Source organism: Myxine glutinosa, chromosome 2 (genome assembly GCF_964187855.1).
Source record: "Myxine glutinosa chromosome 2, kmMyxGlut1.1, whole genome shotgun sequence".
NCBI lineage: Eukaryota > Metazoa > Chordata > Myxini > Myxiniformes > Myxinidae > Myxine > Myxine glutinosa.
In genome coordinates this window covers 224707707-224724796 of record NC_136262.1, presented here as the reverse complement: position 1 = coordinate 224724796, position 17090 = coordinate 224707707, and the positions used below count along the sequence as shown (strand labels likewise).

General features: G+C 41.5%; 1 protein-coding gene and 1 long non-coding RNA gene across 7 annotated transcripts in view; one reads left to right on the top strand and one right to left on the bottom strand.

Moving 5' to 3' along the window:
- Positions 1 to 17090, bottom strand: part of LOC137420791 (cytosolic purine 5'-nucleotidase) — a 104234-nt gene that overhangs the window by 38411 nt on the left and 48733 nt on the right. For 4 of the 6 annotated variants that reach the window (XM_068106163.2, XM_078772323.1, XM_068106161.2 and 1 more), the window contains exons 3-12: positions 16443 to 16516; positions 15888 to 16005; positions 13610 to 13705; positions 9277 to 9368; positions 8424 to 8481; positions 7250 to 7343; positions 5539 to 5592; positions 5351 to 5434; positions 5071 to 5112; positions 4228 to 4335 (exon numbers count right to left, since the gene is read on the bottom strand). In XM_068106163.2, the coding sequence (XP_067962264.1) occupies positions 4228 to 4335; positions 5071 to 5112; positions 5351 to 5434; positions 5539 to 5592; positions 7250 to 7343; positions 8424 to 8481; positions 9277 to 9368; positions 13610 to 13705; positions 15888 to 16005; positions 16443 to 16516 (820 nt within the window). The remainder of the gene's footprint in view (positions 1 to 4227; positions 4336 to 5070; positions 5113 to 5350; positions 5435 to 5538; positions 5593 to 7249; positions 7344 to 8423; positions 8482 to 9276; positions 9369 to 13609; positions 13706 to 15887; positions 16006 to 16442; positions 16517 to 17090) is intronic. The other 2 variants (XM_078772321.1, XM_078772322.1) reach the window with 1 other exon arrangement.
- The window catches only part of LOC137420792 (uncharacterized), a 45040-nt gene that overhangs the window by 16019 nt on the left and 11931 nt on the right, over positions 1 to 17090 (top strand). The window contains exon 3 of the long non-coding RNA XR_013622484.1: positions 16933 to 16957. This is a non-coding gene — a long non-coding RNA (uncharacterized LOC137420792). The remainder of the gene's footprint in view (positions 1 to 16932; positions 16958 to 17090) is intronic.

The following is a 17090-nucleotide window of genomic DNA, read 5'->3' as shown; positions in this document are numbered from 1 at the left end:
TTTAGGATGAGATGAAGAAGGGAGAAGGTAAGAGTGAGTGTCTGTTGGTTTGGTGTATAGTTCTGTTTCGAGTCTGTTATTTTGAAGCGTGAGTGATGTGTCTAGAAAGTGAACTTCGGACTGTGAGCTGTCGAATGTGAACTTGATGGTCGGATGAATCAAATTTAATTCATTTTGGAATTGTGCGAGACTACGGGGGGATTTTGACCAGATGAACTGGATGTCATCAATATAACGTACCCAGGATTTTTCCAAGATTCCGTGATGAGGTTGTGCATTGATCTTGGCCTCTATCATTCCCATGAAGATGTTAGCGTACGATGGTGCAACAGGGGTACCCATAGCGGTACCTTGAGTTTGAATGTAATGTCGTCCGTTGAATTGGAAATTATTCAGTTTGAGTGTCAGTTCTAATAGGCGCATAAGGTCTTGAGTAGGTGGCATTGGGACTTGTCGTGTATCGAGGGCTTTGCGGCATGCAGACAGGCCTTCTGAATGTGGAATATTAGTGTAGAGGGATGTAACATCTGCTGTGACTAAAATGGTTTTGGAGTTGAAAGGTGAGTACATTCTGTTCAATCCTTGGATGTGGGTCAGAAAACTGGTTGTGTCCTTGAGGTATGAGGAGAGCTTCAACACGAGAGGACGTAAATGACAGTCAACAAATTTTGATATGAGAACAGTTGGACATGTGCAGCCAGATATGATTGGTCTACCTGGATTGTTTACCTTGTGTATTTTAGGAAGAAAATAAAGGTTAGGGCAATGAGGATCTTTCGGAACCAAGCGAGATTTGATGGTTTTATCCACCCGAATAGAATCTACTACCTTTTTAACCTCTTCAAGATGTAAAAGGGTAGGGTCGGATGGGAGCTCTTTGTAAGTATCACTATGTAGTTGACGATTACCTTCTGCAACGTAATCGGTAGTCGACATAATGACAATGCCAGTACCTTTATCTGCTGGCTTTATGACTATCTTTTCATTGTTTTGGAGATTGTGAAGTGCTCGTCGCTCTGCCTTTGTAAGATTGTCCTTATGTCTGGAACAATTATATTTTTGTGCCACCTTTTCAATTTCATTGCTCACTTGTTCCATATAGACATGTAGGTATGGATTGTCAACACGTGGTGTCCAGGTGCTTTTTGGTTTAGGTAAAGTGAGTTGTGGTGTATTAGTATCGGTGTATGTGATTGTATGCGTGGTTGTTGGTGTTGTTTGTTGTGGCGTTGATGGTGCTGGGTGTACTTTAGCAAAGTGTGCCTTTAATGTCATTCGCCTACAGAAATCTTTTAAATCTTCTTTCAATTGTAATTGGTCTATTTGTGGAGCGATTGGGCAAAATTTTAAACCCTTAGAGAGCAGGTTTATTTCCGCCTCACTGAGGGAATGATTGGAAAGATTGATGATCCCGAGTTTAGGTAGATCTACAAGTTTGGTTGCAGTAGAAGTTCTATTGTTGTTGGTTTGACTATTTTCAACCTCAGCTGTGTTCATTTCCATGGAGGAACGGTTCTGCATGTAATGATGTCTGCGGTTTGTGTATTGTTTTTTACGATAATGTCGATTTTTGTGTTTATGCTTAAGTTGGTCAGAAGTGGTTTGAGAAGTGGTTGGATGTGGTTGGAGTGGTTGAAGATGGAGTGGTTGAATTGGTGGAGAAGTGGTTGGAAGTGGTTGTAGTGGTTGGTCAGAAGTGGTTGGAGAAAAGTGGTTGGGAGTGGTGGTTGGAGTTACCTGGTTATTGTTTGCAATGGGTGTATTCTCTTGAGATGGTTTTATATGCTTGCATAACATTTCATCACGTTTAAGTTTCCTTTCCTTAACTTTAACAATGTCGTGTTTAGCAGCCATTAGCTTATCATTGAATGAGCACATTATGTGGTGGTATTGTCCAGGATTCACATTCTTCCACATCTTCTCCTTCTTTTGACTGATGTTCTCATTCAATTTGATTAATTTTATTTTTACTTGTGTTATTACAATCTCCAGTAGTTGTTGAGCAGTGTTCCATAGCAGTAGATATGGATCTCTGCCATTGAATCAATCACAAATCGATCACACACCACGATTCTGAAACGTGAGTCCTTTTGGATACACAAACTTCGGACAAAAGTCCCTCATGGCATAAATTTTGATGACTAAAGCATGTTCCCACATCAACCCAATCAAATTGTTAACCGTAACCCATTCATTCATTCATTCATCATTCATTCATTCATTCATTCATTCATTCTACCTTTATATGTCATTTATATAAATATATAAATATATTATATGAATATAAATGGGATATGAATATATGCTTGTGTGTTTATGTATGTATATCTCTATATTTGTATATGCACGTGCACCCTAACGGAAGTGACCGTAACGCAAACGGTCACTTCCGTTGAACTTGGGGCTGGTGAGTGAACTTTGGCGTGGCTCTTCCTTCTGTATGCATTTTCTACACACATCACACATCTCACACACATATCACCATACATACTTGACTGATATACATGCCTGCTGTTTTTGTAGACTCAGAAGAAGACCTTTGTTGGTCGAAAGCTTGTCGACAATTAAAGATCGACGTCCTGAAGCTACGTCCGCGTCTTATTTAATCTAACGATTATATATATATATATACATACATACATACACATACATCCTGTTTTTTTATTTTTGTTCCTCACAATTCTATCTCTTATGATTTTCAATTGTTATTTCTCTTATTCAATTCTTATTTAAAAATGCATTTAATTAACTGTGCAGTATTGGTTGTTCCGAAACTTAAATATAAATAATTTAAAGATAAAAACGTAAATAAATATAAATAAAATATAAATAACACACACACACAAAATATAAAATAAACTTAAATATAACGCAGAAACACATATACACACACACACACACACACACACACACACACACACACACACACACACACACACACACACACACACACACACACACACACACACACACAAAATAAATGTCGAAAGATAAAAGGTGTATAAATAAATAATTCTAGGAAGCAGTGATGGTAAAGTGCATTTAAGGTGGTATGTGGGTAGCGATGATGGTATGGTAAAATGTATAGGAATAAATCGCATTGGGGGTGTGTCCACTCATTTTTGAGGAGCCAAATCAACAGACAGCACCCAAAACATTAGCCTCAAGCCAGGTTGATGCTTGGTTGATCCATCAAAAAGATTGATGTGGCCATTCAACCAAGTCGCCTTGAAGTCTCCATTAGTAAACAGAAATGTACAACATATACAGGGTGTTTGTTCCAAAAAGATCCGGACAACTTTGGTTGTTAATATATTTAGAACCACAAATGACATAATACCCTTTGGTTTATAGGAATGTGCAATTTGAACCATGCAAGGGGCCAGTCAGTATATTTAAATCACTTAAGTACACTCAACTGCTCACTCTGGAATAACCTTTGTACGTATAATCAGTATAGTATTCATCTTCTTCCATCACATGGTCATATTACAATACATTGAAGGCTACTTTCACATTGAATAATTATGTTCAAATTGCAGAGTACTATTTATTATGTATACACAAATTGCAAAATTGGAGCACCCCCCCCCCCCCCCCCCGCCACACTCCTTTCCTCTAGCCATACGCCATATAAATAATGCTCTACCCCCTTTGCTCCGTCGTCCACTCGCACTCCGCTAGCCTCTTCCCCGACCCTCTCTTCCCCAATTTCCCATTTAAATTTTTCACAACTTACCAGTCTACCCACTTCCCCTACATTAGTATTACAAAGCAGGCTCCTGCAGCCCTTACTCACACAGAAAAATATATTTAATCAATGCAAGGTTACATTTGATGACTCTCACAAAACAATAATTCTATCTCATTCACTATCAGTAGGATTGCATACAAAATGATGAGGCATACAATAAACTACATACAAAACGATGATTCATAATAATCAGTAGAGTTCACACAAACTCGCTTGAGGATTTAAACATGTAAACATACATTGTATGTTCTGCTACATTCTAAAAAATTTTTTTTACAGTTTATCAGCTTTTAACAGCAGCTTGCCATTCATTCATTCATTCGAACCCACAAAATATTTTTCCCTTGACAAGAAATAAAGTGCAGAAATAGGAGCAATTAACCCTCGCAACATGTACATACCGTTTGTTTTGATTCGTTTGAACTTATTTTCTACCCTCCTCAAGTCACCTTAAAACATGAGCATGGACTCACCGTATCGACCTGTCGCAGAACTGTGCCCTCACCGAAGAAAATGGGCTTGCGAGCGTCAACAAGGATGAGGTCGAAATAAGACTTCCATGGACGGTGAAGAATGGTTGACTAATGGGAAGATTTCATAAAAAATATTTGGCCATTCTCAACAACAATAAATTAACACCGATTAAAAACATGGAGTCCTTGCTTTGCAACAGAGAGCCAAATTTTTAGGTAAGAGAAGCAAAACAACAACACCAGCAGCAACAACAACAAAAAACCAACAGATTACTGAACAGTCATTAAAGTGTTCTCATGTGAACCCATGGCTCATGATGCAGGAAACGCAGACTCAAATCACACGTTTCATCTACCAATACGCTCGAAATGTATGCAAAAGTACACTTATGTCGACATGTCATTGAAACGTGTTAAGTACACGAATGTTCTCGCAATTTACACACAAAACAAACACAACAACAAAGTACACTGACGTCTCCCAATGCTTTGTCTGCATGCGATTTCCGGTACAAGCTCCACCATGAACCTTAGATGACTGTAAATAGAGCAATAAAAGAAAATTTGCTACAAATGTGTTAACGGATGTATGTCTTTGCCCACGTGCGCACTGTTACATTTGATCTCAATTAAAGGTCACATGAAACATTAAAGGTCACATGAGAGAGAGAATGCCAGAGAGAAAAGAGAGATAAGTAGAAAAGACAAAACATCAGATGCTTCAAACTCGAGTTAGGATCGAAAGAATGATTTTCAAAGGTCACATGTCACACTTTTTTTCAGAAGACAGTATTTGAATGCATGTACTTGGTAGAAATAAGAATCTTGATATTTGGTACATACCTTCTGACAATCAGGTAGATCAAAAAGGTAAGTCATTATTTTCTGGGGAGGGAGGGGGGGTAGAGATGACATATGTGTAGTATGACATATGTCGGTAGGGGGGAAACAAACAAAAAAAACTTCATAAGAACAGGATTATGAGAAATATGAGACATTAGCACGATTCCGTATAAATAACGGGCCGAAAGCGAATTTGCTAAGTTACGAACCAATTAATTAATGTTCAGCGAGTTATCACAAGTTACTGGTTTCATTGTTAAACGTTTCAATCCGTGCTTACATCTGTGTAGTTGTAGTCGCTGTTGGTTGCCAAGAAGACTTTACCAACCTCCTGCATTCGACTCAACAGCAGAGGAATTCCAGGCTGGAATGCAGTGAGGGATAGACAAATGAGGGAATACAACTGTACCATCAAAAATAAAGAAATAACAGTTTTTATCTTTTTGAAAGTTGTGGGAAACTTCTCACCTCCTTAACGATGTATTTCTCCAAGTTTTCAAGTGTTTTCTCTTTGAGGGAACCCTGTGGTCGATAAACAATGTCCGTAAGAAACAAAGATTCAAATTTCTGAAGGCCTTAGCATCGTGATTTGTGAAAATTAGCTGATGCTTGATTCCTGTGTATGTTACTATATGGATTTTTTTGTCCGACGTATCTTGACCTCCCTGCCTTTTAAATCGTAGTTTTAACGCACACACGCTCAGCAAAAAGCGGGGTTAAGCAATTGGTTCACTTTGTCTGTCTGTCTGTCCATCTGCAAACATAAGTTTATGATCGAGGAACTACATTTCAATTGAATGTTCTATTTTGAATAAATAAATAAAAAACCACCTTTAGAGGCCATTTTTCCCCGCAAAGCAGGGGGTTGGCCTTTTTCGGGCACCGTGGTTGTTGTTGTTTTTGTTGGTCCACTTTTTGAAGCAATGTTTTACGGCCGGATGCCCTTCCTGCCGCCAACCCTTTTTGTCGCCTTTTATGACAAACAGGGATTTACCAGTGAACTGGTACTCAATTTGCCGACCTCGGAAGGATGACAGGCTGAGTCAACCCCCCCTGGCGTTAATTCAGCGATCGACCGGGATTCAACCCAGGATCCTAGGATCCTAAGCTGGCACCCTAGCCGCTAGCCCAACACCAGGCAACACCATTTTGAATATGAATAGGAAAACAAACCTGTAGTTTAGCAATACTTTGGCTCTGAATTTGGAAAGTTGTACGGAACTTCGGCCCGATTGCATATGTGCAGAGAGGAGTGAGATAAAAAAAATTTACTCTGTCTGCCTGCCTGGCAATCAATTAAAGTTGAAAATCATTCAAAACAGGAAAGTTACTATTTTAAGGATGTCATAAAGGACACATACAACAGGCACGAATAACTAATGCAATGTGTTAGATATGGTGGTGTAAAAGACACTGCATCGACGTCGGTAAACTTCTTTTTATTTTTCTGCTACTTTTAAAATCTTTATTTTATTTAAATTGAAATATATATATGTGAACACTGTAGAACACAAATCATCATTTTGGCACTTTCAAAAATATTCTGTTTAGCAGTACTGTACTTGGATAAAATATTACGGCATTTTATGTCATCTCTACCAATCAAATTTGCCACTCGCACACCCCCTCCCATGTCTTTTTTTTCTCAAGACTGCACAGGGTAATCGTCACTATTTAAGTCATCACGTTATATGTTCTTTGAACTCTCTAGTATTAATGCACTGATTTATTTGTATGTTATGTCATACAAGTACGAAATTCCTTGAGGGGTGTCATTAAAATCACAAAAATCTGTATGAAGATGGCAAAGACGATGTAAGGGACAAGCCCTCGCCTCCCCCCTTTTCACTATTTTACCAATAATTTACTACCTCCGGCTTTTCTACTTTGATGATGGGTTACTGCCTGAAACAGCTTCTCCTCGCTTCCTTCGGCAGTTAGCATACCTCAATCAACGTGGAGCCCACTTTTAGGTGTATTCTGTAATTATAAGGCTGGAAACTGAACAACAGCACCGAACCACACTTAAATAATCCAAATGTAGATTAATCTACACCCAATGTATTTGATTGTTGTTGCTTGCATCAGTGCTTCTGAAAACAAGTGCTGTTTTTAAGAGGTTTGGAAACCTGAGAATGGAATGTCCCAAATTATATGGGCAATTTCTCCAAAATCTCACCCTGATGTGCAGCCAGTCAACGGCATCTCTCACGTCCTGAAACATACTTTTAAAGGACATGAACAGGTCCCCATCCTTAATCCCGGTGTCACATCTACACACAAGCACAGGAAACACAATCACAAGATCAAATACAGACTACAGAAGTTGAACAATTTATTCTCTAGGATAAAAGTACAAGACATTTCCTTTTTCCATTTGCTGAGTGTAGTTGGTTATTTGAAGTTGTCAATGACACACGTCAATCATAATTTTTTTGTAAAATGAGACTACTTTAACAATTCAATGAGTCAAAAGCTTTAAAATTCCAAGAAATGGTTTGGAATACACAAATTTAAGTAGTACTGATTATTGGATACCAGTTTCTGTGGCCTAATGATTAGAGCATAGGCTCCCCAACTTGTCCACGACCCAAAATTTGAAATACATTCGCCTCACAACCCAAATGGTACCGGTATCTACAACAAAAATCATCAGAGAAAACGCTTTTGACATGAAAACCCCCCCTCAAAAACTAGGCTGTAAGATCAAGTGGCACGTAGTCATCCGCGACCTATCAGAAGCCCTTCGGGTTGCGTCCCTGGGTTTGGGAACCCCTGGATTAGAGTGTCCGCTCTGAGTCTGGAAGGTTGGTGATTCAAACCCTGGCCAAGTCATTACCAAGGACTTTTTTAATGGTACATGCTGCTTCTATGCTTGATGCTCAGCATTCAAAAGTATGGAGCATGGGAAAACAATGCTGGGAAGGCAATGGCAAACCACCCAGTATAACCCTTGCCAAGAAAATCCTTCGGTAGCACTAACGCTCTGAAAAGAGTATGCTACATCAAAATCAAAAACAATTTGTTGGTCACCCTTCAATTTTGCCCACAAGGAGACAGCCAACACAAGGCTTTGTAAGTCTGGAGTCAGGCACACATAGAAACCTATTTTTCAGACCCTGTGGTGCCTGTGGTGGCCTTTTGATAGAAAGCCATTTCAGAATTATGACTGAGCATGGGTCCCAACCCTTATTACCCAGACAGCTCTCTATGTTTCGGCCGAAGATGGGTAAGCATTATTGCACGTTAATGAAATATTAGCAACAACAGCGCATTTCTCATCATTAAAAATTAACAACTGTTGGCAAGTGCCAGTTGTGGGTGTAATATGCAACTCAAGCTGTATGGCACACCTGTTGTAGCGTGGGAAGTTGGTAAAGAAATCCACAAGACAGGCAAAAAGATATGTTTCTGAGAAATAAGAAATGATAAAGATTGTACATCAACTTCTTGCAACAATTGTATTGCACAAATATGAAAGCTACAAATGTGCCGTTTGTGAATAATCAGGCTGCAAAGAGTTCTGCCATTAAATTATTCAAAATGCGTATTTTTCTGTTTTTACAGTGATTCCTTGTGCATATATCACACATGATGAGACAAGGACATTAAAATATTGATCGATTGTTGTTGTTGTTAGCAAATGTATAATCGGATTGGGATTCAATTCCAAATTCAGCCCACACAGGTTGCATCATTACCGACACGTGGTTGTGCTGGTGATGCATGGCCCCTGGATATTTAGGCAGGAAATTGGAACTTGCTCAAGGTGTCGGCAATAACTCACCTACTCTGCGGGAAAGACACCGTGGGATCTTTAACGTCAACCAATTAATGCTAGTAGATGGGACATCCTTCCGATGGATGGCGCGCACATTTATGATTTGGCCTGCATGTAAAACACAAATGTTACGGTATATGGCTGGGCCGAGATTCAAACCCAGGCGAGACATCTCAGAGACGAATGTCTACACCTCTAAGCTATCCTGACAGCCTAGCAATATCGATGTACTTGGTGAATTACAATGACTTTAGTAGATAATGGAAAAAATCAACAGATTATATAGAAATGGAAGCTGGGATCCCAACATCATGAGCTAACAGCTCAGATGGGAACACCAAATAAGGCAACCCCATATTAAATTATTTTTCAGGGAATATGGGAACAGCATTTCATCACTAAAAGAAAGAAGGTGGAATAATCACCTGGCAGGTTGAACAGGGTGTTCAGGATGTAGAATCGCTCTGTGTCGTCACGTTGGATAAATTTGTTTGGATACTGTTCGCGGATTTCTGGCCTGCAACGTTTGTCATCACATTCGTGATTTTATGATGACCCAAATAATATACCCTACCCCCCCCCCCCCCCCCCGCCCAACACCCCCCAAAAAAAACCTACAAACAAGTTTCCATTTTTTAGAGCCTTCTTTTTGCATGAACACTGTGTGAGCTACACGTAAAGGTAGCTGAAGATCCATGCTTTGGTGACCTTTACCAATTACAAGAATGAAATCTCAATCAAAGTGACCTTATGTGGCTTGAGCTAGAGAAGGAAAAAACAAGTGATTACTGCAGGCAGTGTATTGTTTCCGTTTCCAAATTTGGTGAAATTTGAAGAGAAATAATGTTGAATGTTTCATCGGTGCAAGTCACATTGTCGGAAACCAAATAAAAATGTTATACTTGTATCTGGTGAGACCTTGTACTTGGACAAGTATGAATGGAGCACGCCTACGTATATGGGTGAAAATGAATGGGGGCGAGGGATTTAGTTTACTTCTGATAATAGCATAACATACAAGGCAGGATAAGAGTGGGGGTGATGTGCGGGGCTCTATGGAAGTCAGGATGGTCTGGATTACACCCCCATCTTTCCCTCCTGCTTTATTTGGTAAAAAATACATAATTATACCTTAATTCCACAATTATACCATCATTTGTATAAATAGTCTTTCTGTAAGGATGATGCAAGGATGTTCAACATACACATAGACCTCTCAACAGTTGCTTCAACCATATAAACAAGAGAAAAATGACCACAGTTTGGTCACCAGCTGCGACGTGTAGAATGATGAGGATATCCGTTGCAATATGCGCTACCAAATTAGACAAGTCATTAAATTATACGCATGCACTAGCGTCTTTTTGTCTTTCAGCTAAATTTATTCTGGTTTCTTCAAACAAATCGCGATTTTAGTCCGCGATGTTCTTACCTCATAACAAAGCACGTCCGAGTGTATGCGCATGCGCTATTCAAAAAGGCACCCCAACAACAAGAACAACAACGCGGTCCTCTCATCGAGCTGCTCGTCGCAGCTAAAAATTGATTTGTCCTTGTCTAGTTTAGAGTACTGCTCTTACATCTGGGGAGGTTCTAGCTCCACATACTTGCTGGACAGAATTAAATCCAAAGTAATCCGATTTATCAACTCTCCCAATCTGACTTCAAAACTCGTCCCGCTTGAATTACACCGCAAAGTTGGCTCTCTCTCTTTTCTACAGATATTTATTCGGTTTCTGCTCCCAAGACTTGCTGCTTGTGTATTTCCGCCATTAGCGAGACCATGGAATACTCGACAAGCCACTACATCGCATGATTATTGTCGACCGTTGGCAACTCAAGGGTGGGCCGTTATGATGTTCGCTTCATCCCCACCACTTCCAAACTCTGGAACCTTCTCAAATATTTCCAAACACTTATGATCTTCCCCTTTTCAAAAAGCAGATTTTTTTACATCCTCAAAAACTCAGACTATTCTCTCTTTCTTCGCTTTTCTATTAATGCAGCTCTTTTATTTAAGGCCTGGCCTTGATGAGGACTATACAAGTCCGTGACTGGAGCCTTCAACATTGAAAAAAGACAACATCCAATTTCTTTATCACTACTCAACATACTGGCCCTATCTTTCAATCGTTTTTTTTGGATACCCGCATCCCCGCCGGCAACACCCCAATCCGCACTTGTCAAAGTCGTCATCTGATTCTGCAAGCAATCTTTATAGACTTAGGGAAAGCACGGCCTAGAAAGAGACCATAATCCTCCAAAACCTGCCCAGGCTGCATATAATTTGAGCATTCACAGGACTTAGGAAGAGGGGGGGGGGGGGTTCAGGACATCCCAATCCAACAGAAAACAAAGTCAGCCAAATGTATAAATGTCTTTGGGAGATGGTTTATGCATCCAGATTATTTGGCATTACATTTGTTATTAAAAGATGCCAGGAAGGTCGAATTGTTATTTCAAAACAGTAGAGTTGTTAGTTGTGCTACAGGACATGGCAATGTGTCCGGTGATACAAGTAGTCAGAGATTCGAGAGCAAGAGCAGCTCCAGCCATTGATCAAGACCCACATAGGCGACCTGACCTCGATAAAATAACAGTTTGGCACAACCCAGTCAGTAATAAGCAAAATTCTGGACAAATCCATTTGAAGTTCAAAATATAGTTAAATTGGCCAGCTCAAGTTTAGGCCAGACCGTTAAAGGCCACATTGTTCAAGCACTGCCGATGGAGCATGCTCAGCAGGATATATACTGTCGTGCGATAGCCCCTTGGTTAATACCAGGGGATCGCGGATGGAATATCGAGCTTGATGAGGCGTTTCCAATTCAACGGCGGTTGATACGTGAGACGGAATGAACTATGCCGACTTACCTTCACGGCCGCAGGCGTCTTCAACCTGAAATCAGTAAATCAAACCAAAACGGGGGTTTGAATAGAAAGGGAAAATAATACAAGGGTTTATTCGAAATAAATATGGGGACAGGGAAACGCGATGATAAAACTAAACCCCCTATTGAGTGCTCTCACACTTCGAATACACGATGGGAAGGATAATAAAATAAATGTCTCGTCGTGTTGTGGAATGTGGTGCGTCTTATCTCAATCAGTAGTCTGCAGTCGTCAAGGATGGTCCGACTCCGAGTGCAGTCGTCCGACCACGGCTCTGGTCAGCGGGAAGTAGGCCTCGTTCCGCCCCCCTCCACCAGGCCCACGGACGCTGCTGCACGCCAAGCCTCGTGTCCCTGCGCGATCGTTTGCGAGGTTCATGTGTGAATCTGGGTAAGAGAATCGCCGGCACGCCAACGTCCTTCCAATTCCAACGAGCGAGGGTCCAAATGGGACGAGATCCAACACAAGAGAGGGTCCAGCGCAAAAGGACAGTCAAGGGAAGGCAAGAGACAAATGCCGGCGAGCGAGAGTTTTACTCGCCGTCTTCAGACGTCACTGGTGCTTTTTTTTTTTCCAACCAGTGCCTCGCTTCTCACTTTCCCGAATCTTCTCACCGCGTTGGTGTCTTCTCATTGGCTGAGCGCGTTGCGCCCTCCTCCCATGCCATTGGTCGGTGGCCAACCACAAGTCCTTCTGTGCGTGGCTATTGCCCGCTTGTTCGATGTTCGTCTTCATGGTGGCGTACTGCGTGGCCGCTGCCTGCTTGTCTTTCCGGTTTGTTTTATCGTTAGTCATTGTAAGGGGGGGATTTAATTAATGTGTGCACTAAGGGCTTATCTAAGTGTCTATAAGAGTGCGTTGCCATAAGGGACACAGGTATGATCACCAGGTCTGACACACAGGGGTCTTATCTTAGTCCCGACAACTATTTAACATGCCCCGCCCCCTTGTAGCGGAGACAAAGATACGCACTTATTCCGAAAAACCGCCTAAACACAGAACCTATTACAGGTGAGGTTCCCTATCACGACAGCCGGACACTTACCTATGCAGATCTACCTGGATCTAGATATTCCCCTCTACCCCAAATTCATGACAATACTCAACCCCTACAATTAGTGTAATGTATATGCTGCATCCAAGTATAAGGTTTCACCAGATACAAGTATAACATTTTTGTTTGGTTTCCGTCAATGTGACTTGCTCCAAAGAAACACTCAACATTATTTATCTTCCAGCTTCACCAAAATTGAAGCAGGAACAATACACTGGCTGCAATAGTCACGCCAAGTAAAACTAGTACACATTCAAGCCATCCGAGTCTAAGGTGTAAACAACACGAGTCCTTATATGGATCTTTCAAGCTGATTTCATCTTTCTGAAGATGTCTAAAGTCAAGGTGTGTACGTGCCCAAGACTGATAATTAAAAATGCCAAGTTGGCAAACCCCCCATTAAGGATGGTCGTTTTTAGAAAGATGTCTCCATCCAAACTGTTTTGGAAAGTGTTGGGTGAAGGCCGTCAGGCCTGCAATCATAACAAGACTGTGCATTGTTGCCAGATACATCTCTGCACACACAGGAACACACCCACTTCCTAGTTCTCTGGCATACGGGGTAACGTAATGTCTCACGAAATATGGTTACATTTGGCACCGACCTCTAAACTTGAATGGCACATGGAAACAGATCCCCACACCCTCTATCCTCCATTTGCAATAATTACAACCTACTACCCCTCTTGACTTCCCTGGCAAATGCACATAATATGTATATAGATGGCTTCTTCTTTAAAAAAAATTTCCCCACACACTCCCTTACAAAGCATTCCTGTGCATAAATGGACGACATCCAAATGCTCACTTACCCTTTCATGAAATGAAAGCCGTGCACACATACTAAGATGTTTCCATAAGCATCCACTTTAAGCATGTTCCCATACATGTTGTCAAACACCAGGCCTCTAGTAAAGGAAGAAAGGAACACAAGGTATAGGAAGACAGAGCACTTAACAATGCAGAGCTTAACTGGGGTAAACAAGATTAGCGATCTAAGAACCAGAGCAACTCACACACTCAGTGACAGACACAAAGCACAGTTACAATATCTTTTCATGCATCTTCAGGACTTACGAGGCTAATAAGTCACCCAATAACCTCCCACATCCATTTTTACCCCCACCACCAAAGGTGGATGGAGGTTATGTTTTCACCATCTGTCTTTCTGTGAACAGGATGTCTCAATAGGTTATGGACTGATTCGGACAAAACTTGGTGGACAGGTTGGGTGTGTGACAAGGCCGAATCGATTCGATTTTGGTGAAGATCCAGATATGGGTCCAGATACGAGAATTTTTCCAAATAGGTCCAAAAACGATATAACCACCGTTTAGGTGGACGACATCCAGGGATGTGGGATTGTAATGTGATGGCAATACTGTTAAGCTACTCTCGAAACCAACATCATCCCTATCTTGTTTAGGACCTTTTTTTAGACTGTAGTTTGTCATCCCGACATTGCCTTTTTAATTTAGCATAAATTTTTTTATTCACTTGTTAAAATTGGTCTGGATGCGAACTCAGTGACACACACACAAATGCACGGATGGATTACAATACTCTCTCCCATACCTTCGGGAATCGCTACTATTTGTAGCTGTGGTGGAAGTGCTGGCTCGGAACGTGGAGGAGGGTTTACCGTGGGAGTTGTTGTATACAGATGATCTGGTGTTGATTGCGGAGAGTATGCATGGACTGGGGGAGGGGATGAACGGGTGGAGGGAATGTGTGGAGGCGGAGGATCTGAGGGTGAATATCGGAAAGACGAAGGTGATGGCATGTGGTGGGGTGGAAAGAACTGGGAGGTGGCCGTGTGCTGTGTGTAGGAAGGGTGGCGGAGTGAACGCCATTCAATGTACAATGTGCGCCGAGTGGGTTCATCAAGAGTGTGGTGGTCTGGGGGGGTCATTGACCAGTGTGGCAGCTACATTCAGGTGTAAGGTGTGCACAGAGGGAGCTGCAGATGGAGGAGGTGTTGGGTTGGATCTTGGAGACGGCGTGGGGCTGGAGGGTGTGAAAACATTTTGCTACCTGGGAGACATGCTGAATGGAGAAGGTGGATCAGACTCGGCAACGGTTGCTCGAGTGAGATGTGCATGGAAGAAGTTTCGGGAACTTAGTGGCGTGCTGACGAGGAGGGGAGTGTCGTTGAAGCTGAAGGGAAAGGTGTATGCTGCATGTGTGAGAAGTGTTATGATTTATGGGAGCGAGACATGGGTAATGAACGTAGAGCAGCAACGAAGGCTGGAAAGGGTGGAAATGCGAATGGTTCGACGGATGTGCGGAGTATCGTTGAGAGAGAGGAAGACAAATGATGAATTGCGAAAGATGATGGGAATAGAGCCTGTGATGGATGCTGTGAAGAGAAACAGTTTGAGATGGTTTGGTCATGTGTTGAGGAAGGATGAAAGTGACTAGTTGAGAAGAGTGATGGAAATGAATGTAGAAGGAAGTAGAGGACGGGGAAGACCGAGAAAGACTTGGCTAAAGATGGTGGAAGAAGAAATGCGGGCAAGGGGGTTAACAAGGGGAGATGCAGAAAATAGGGCAAAATGGAGAAGATTGTCATGGGGCCCGCAAGGCTAACCCCCGCTCTAGAAGGGAAAATGGCCTTAAAATGCATGTTGTTTGTTGTTGTACCTTTGGGAATGGTCAAGGCTAATAATTAATTGTCGTTACTGCATCAATTCCCCAATTCTTGTTTTTACACAAAATATTCAAAAATGAATATCAAATTTTCATTCAGGTACAGATCCGATTAAACAAGAGTGTACATGTCACATTTTACAACATTTTGTTCACAATTTGGCTGGCAAAAGTATTTTTGTGTAATGGGAGATATTAAAAGAATCCTAGAGCAGAGTGAAAGGTTCGATAATTGGTAATCACATACGAGGTACAGATATTACTAAATTACTCGAAGCCAAGGGCCAGGTTATGTTTTCACAAAGTTACTGAGCAGCTCATTTGTATATTAATTTACTGAGGAAAATGACTGCAATTTCACAAATTCAAAAGTCTTTGCTCATGTAATGTCTACATCCAAAGGTGTTTTTGCAGTGCACAGTGCATGCTCGATTGTGTCACCTGGTCGGGAATTCAGGGTCGTACTCAAAATTCAACAGTTCTTGCGGATAGCCGATGGAAACGAGCCGTTTAACAGTGAGATCAAAACCCAGAGCTTCATATTCTGGTGACCTGTACACTGCACAGAGGGAGGTGGGGGAAATCGAGATTGCACACATCTGCCCAAAACAGCCAAATTGTACCTGGCAATAAGCAAAAACATTGCAATATTGATAGGTGGCAGTTTCCTAAGACACGCATCGTTATTATTATACACCAAATGCTGGTTGTCACCTCAACCTTGGTCATGCCTTTATTTTTGGTCTGTACTGTAATAAAGCTGTTCATATCGAATTCAAAAGGTGGTTAAAATAGGGCTGTGAGGTAGATTGTATTAAATTCGACTTCTCCAAAGGTCGTCGAGAGAATTGCCAAAGAGTAAATGTGCAAGACGGTACAAATCATCTCGGCTCCTCACGTCTCACACCAGGGCAAGAGCCATGGACATTTGCCCCCTGATGCAAACTGTATACCTTGAAGGAAGGCCTCGCAAGTAACCACTGTACGAATGCTTACTTGCCAACGTGTAGTCCATGTCGAAGCCAAAGCACTTAATCCTCTCCATAGCCAAGCTTCGGTTGACAAATACCCTGCCAGCAAAGGGATGCGGCAGCCAGAGATTAATTTCACTTGGCAATTCACACGTAAAGCTCAAAGGAGCCATGCGAGCATAATCACATTACCTTCGCAACCGTCCCAGCAGAAAAATATGCAGAAGTATGTAAAACAGACCTGAAATAAACGTCTCAAGTTTACCGAAGCAAACAATTCCATTAATACCCCAAATCATTGACAAATCAATCGTATTGTCAATGAAGGCCTCAACTTTAAATGGGAATGAAAACCTTGTCGTTGCATTTTTCAAGGTTCAATATTCTTCTTCTTTTTTTTTTTTTTTGCAAATGTTGAGGTTCTGCATCCCATTTTTGAAATAACACAACATCGGTTCACGTGGGTGCTATCTTGTTCACCTTTAAAACCATGTGCTCATGTCATGTCATTTCAGTTGCTGAGCAAAGTCCCAGTTGATGGTGAGTAATCGATTAAACAAGTGCCAAGCCCAGCGATTAAAGCTGCTATGCAAGTACCCTCCTGTTGTACCTGTGCTGTAAACCCTGCCATGCAATCTCACACTGTACCAAGGCACGATACATTGCACCCAGA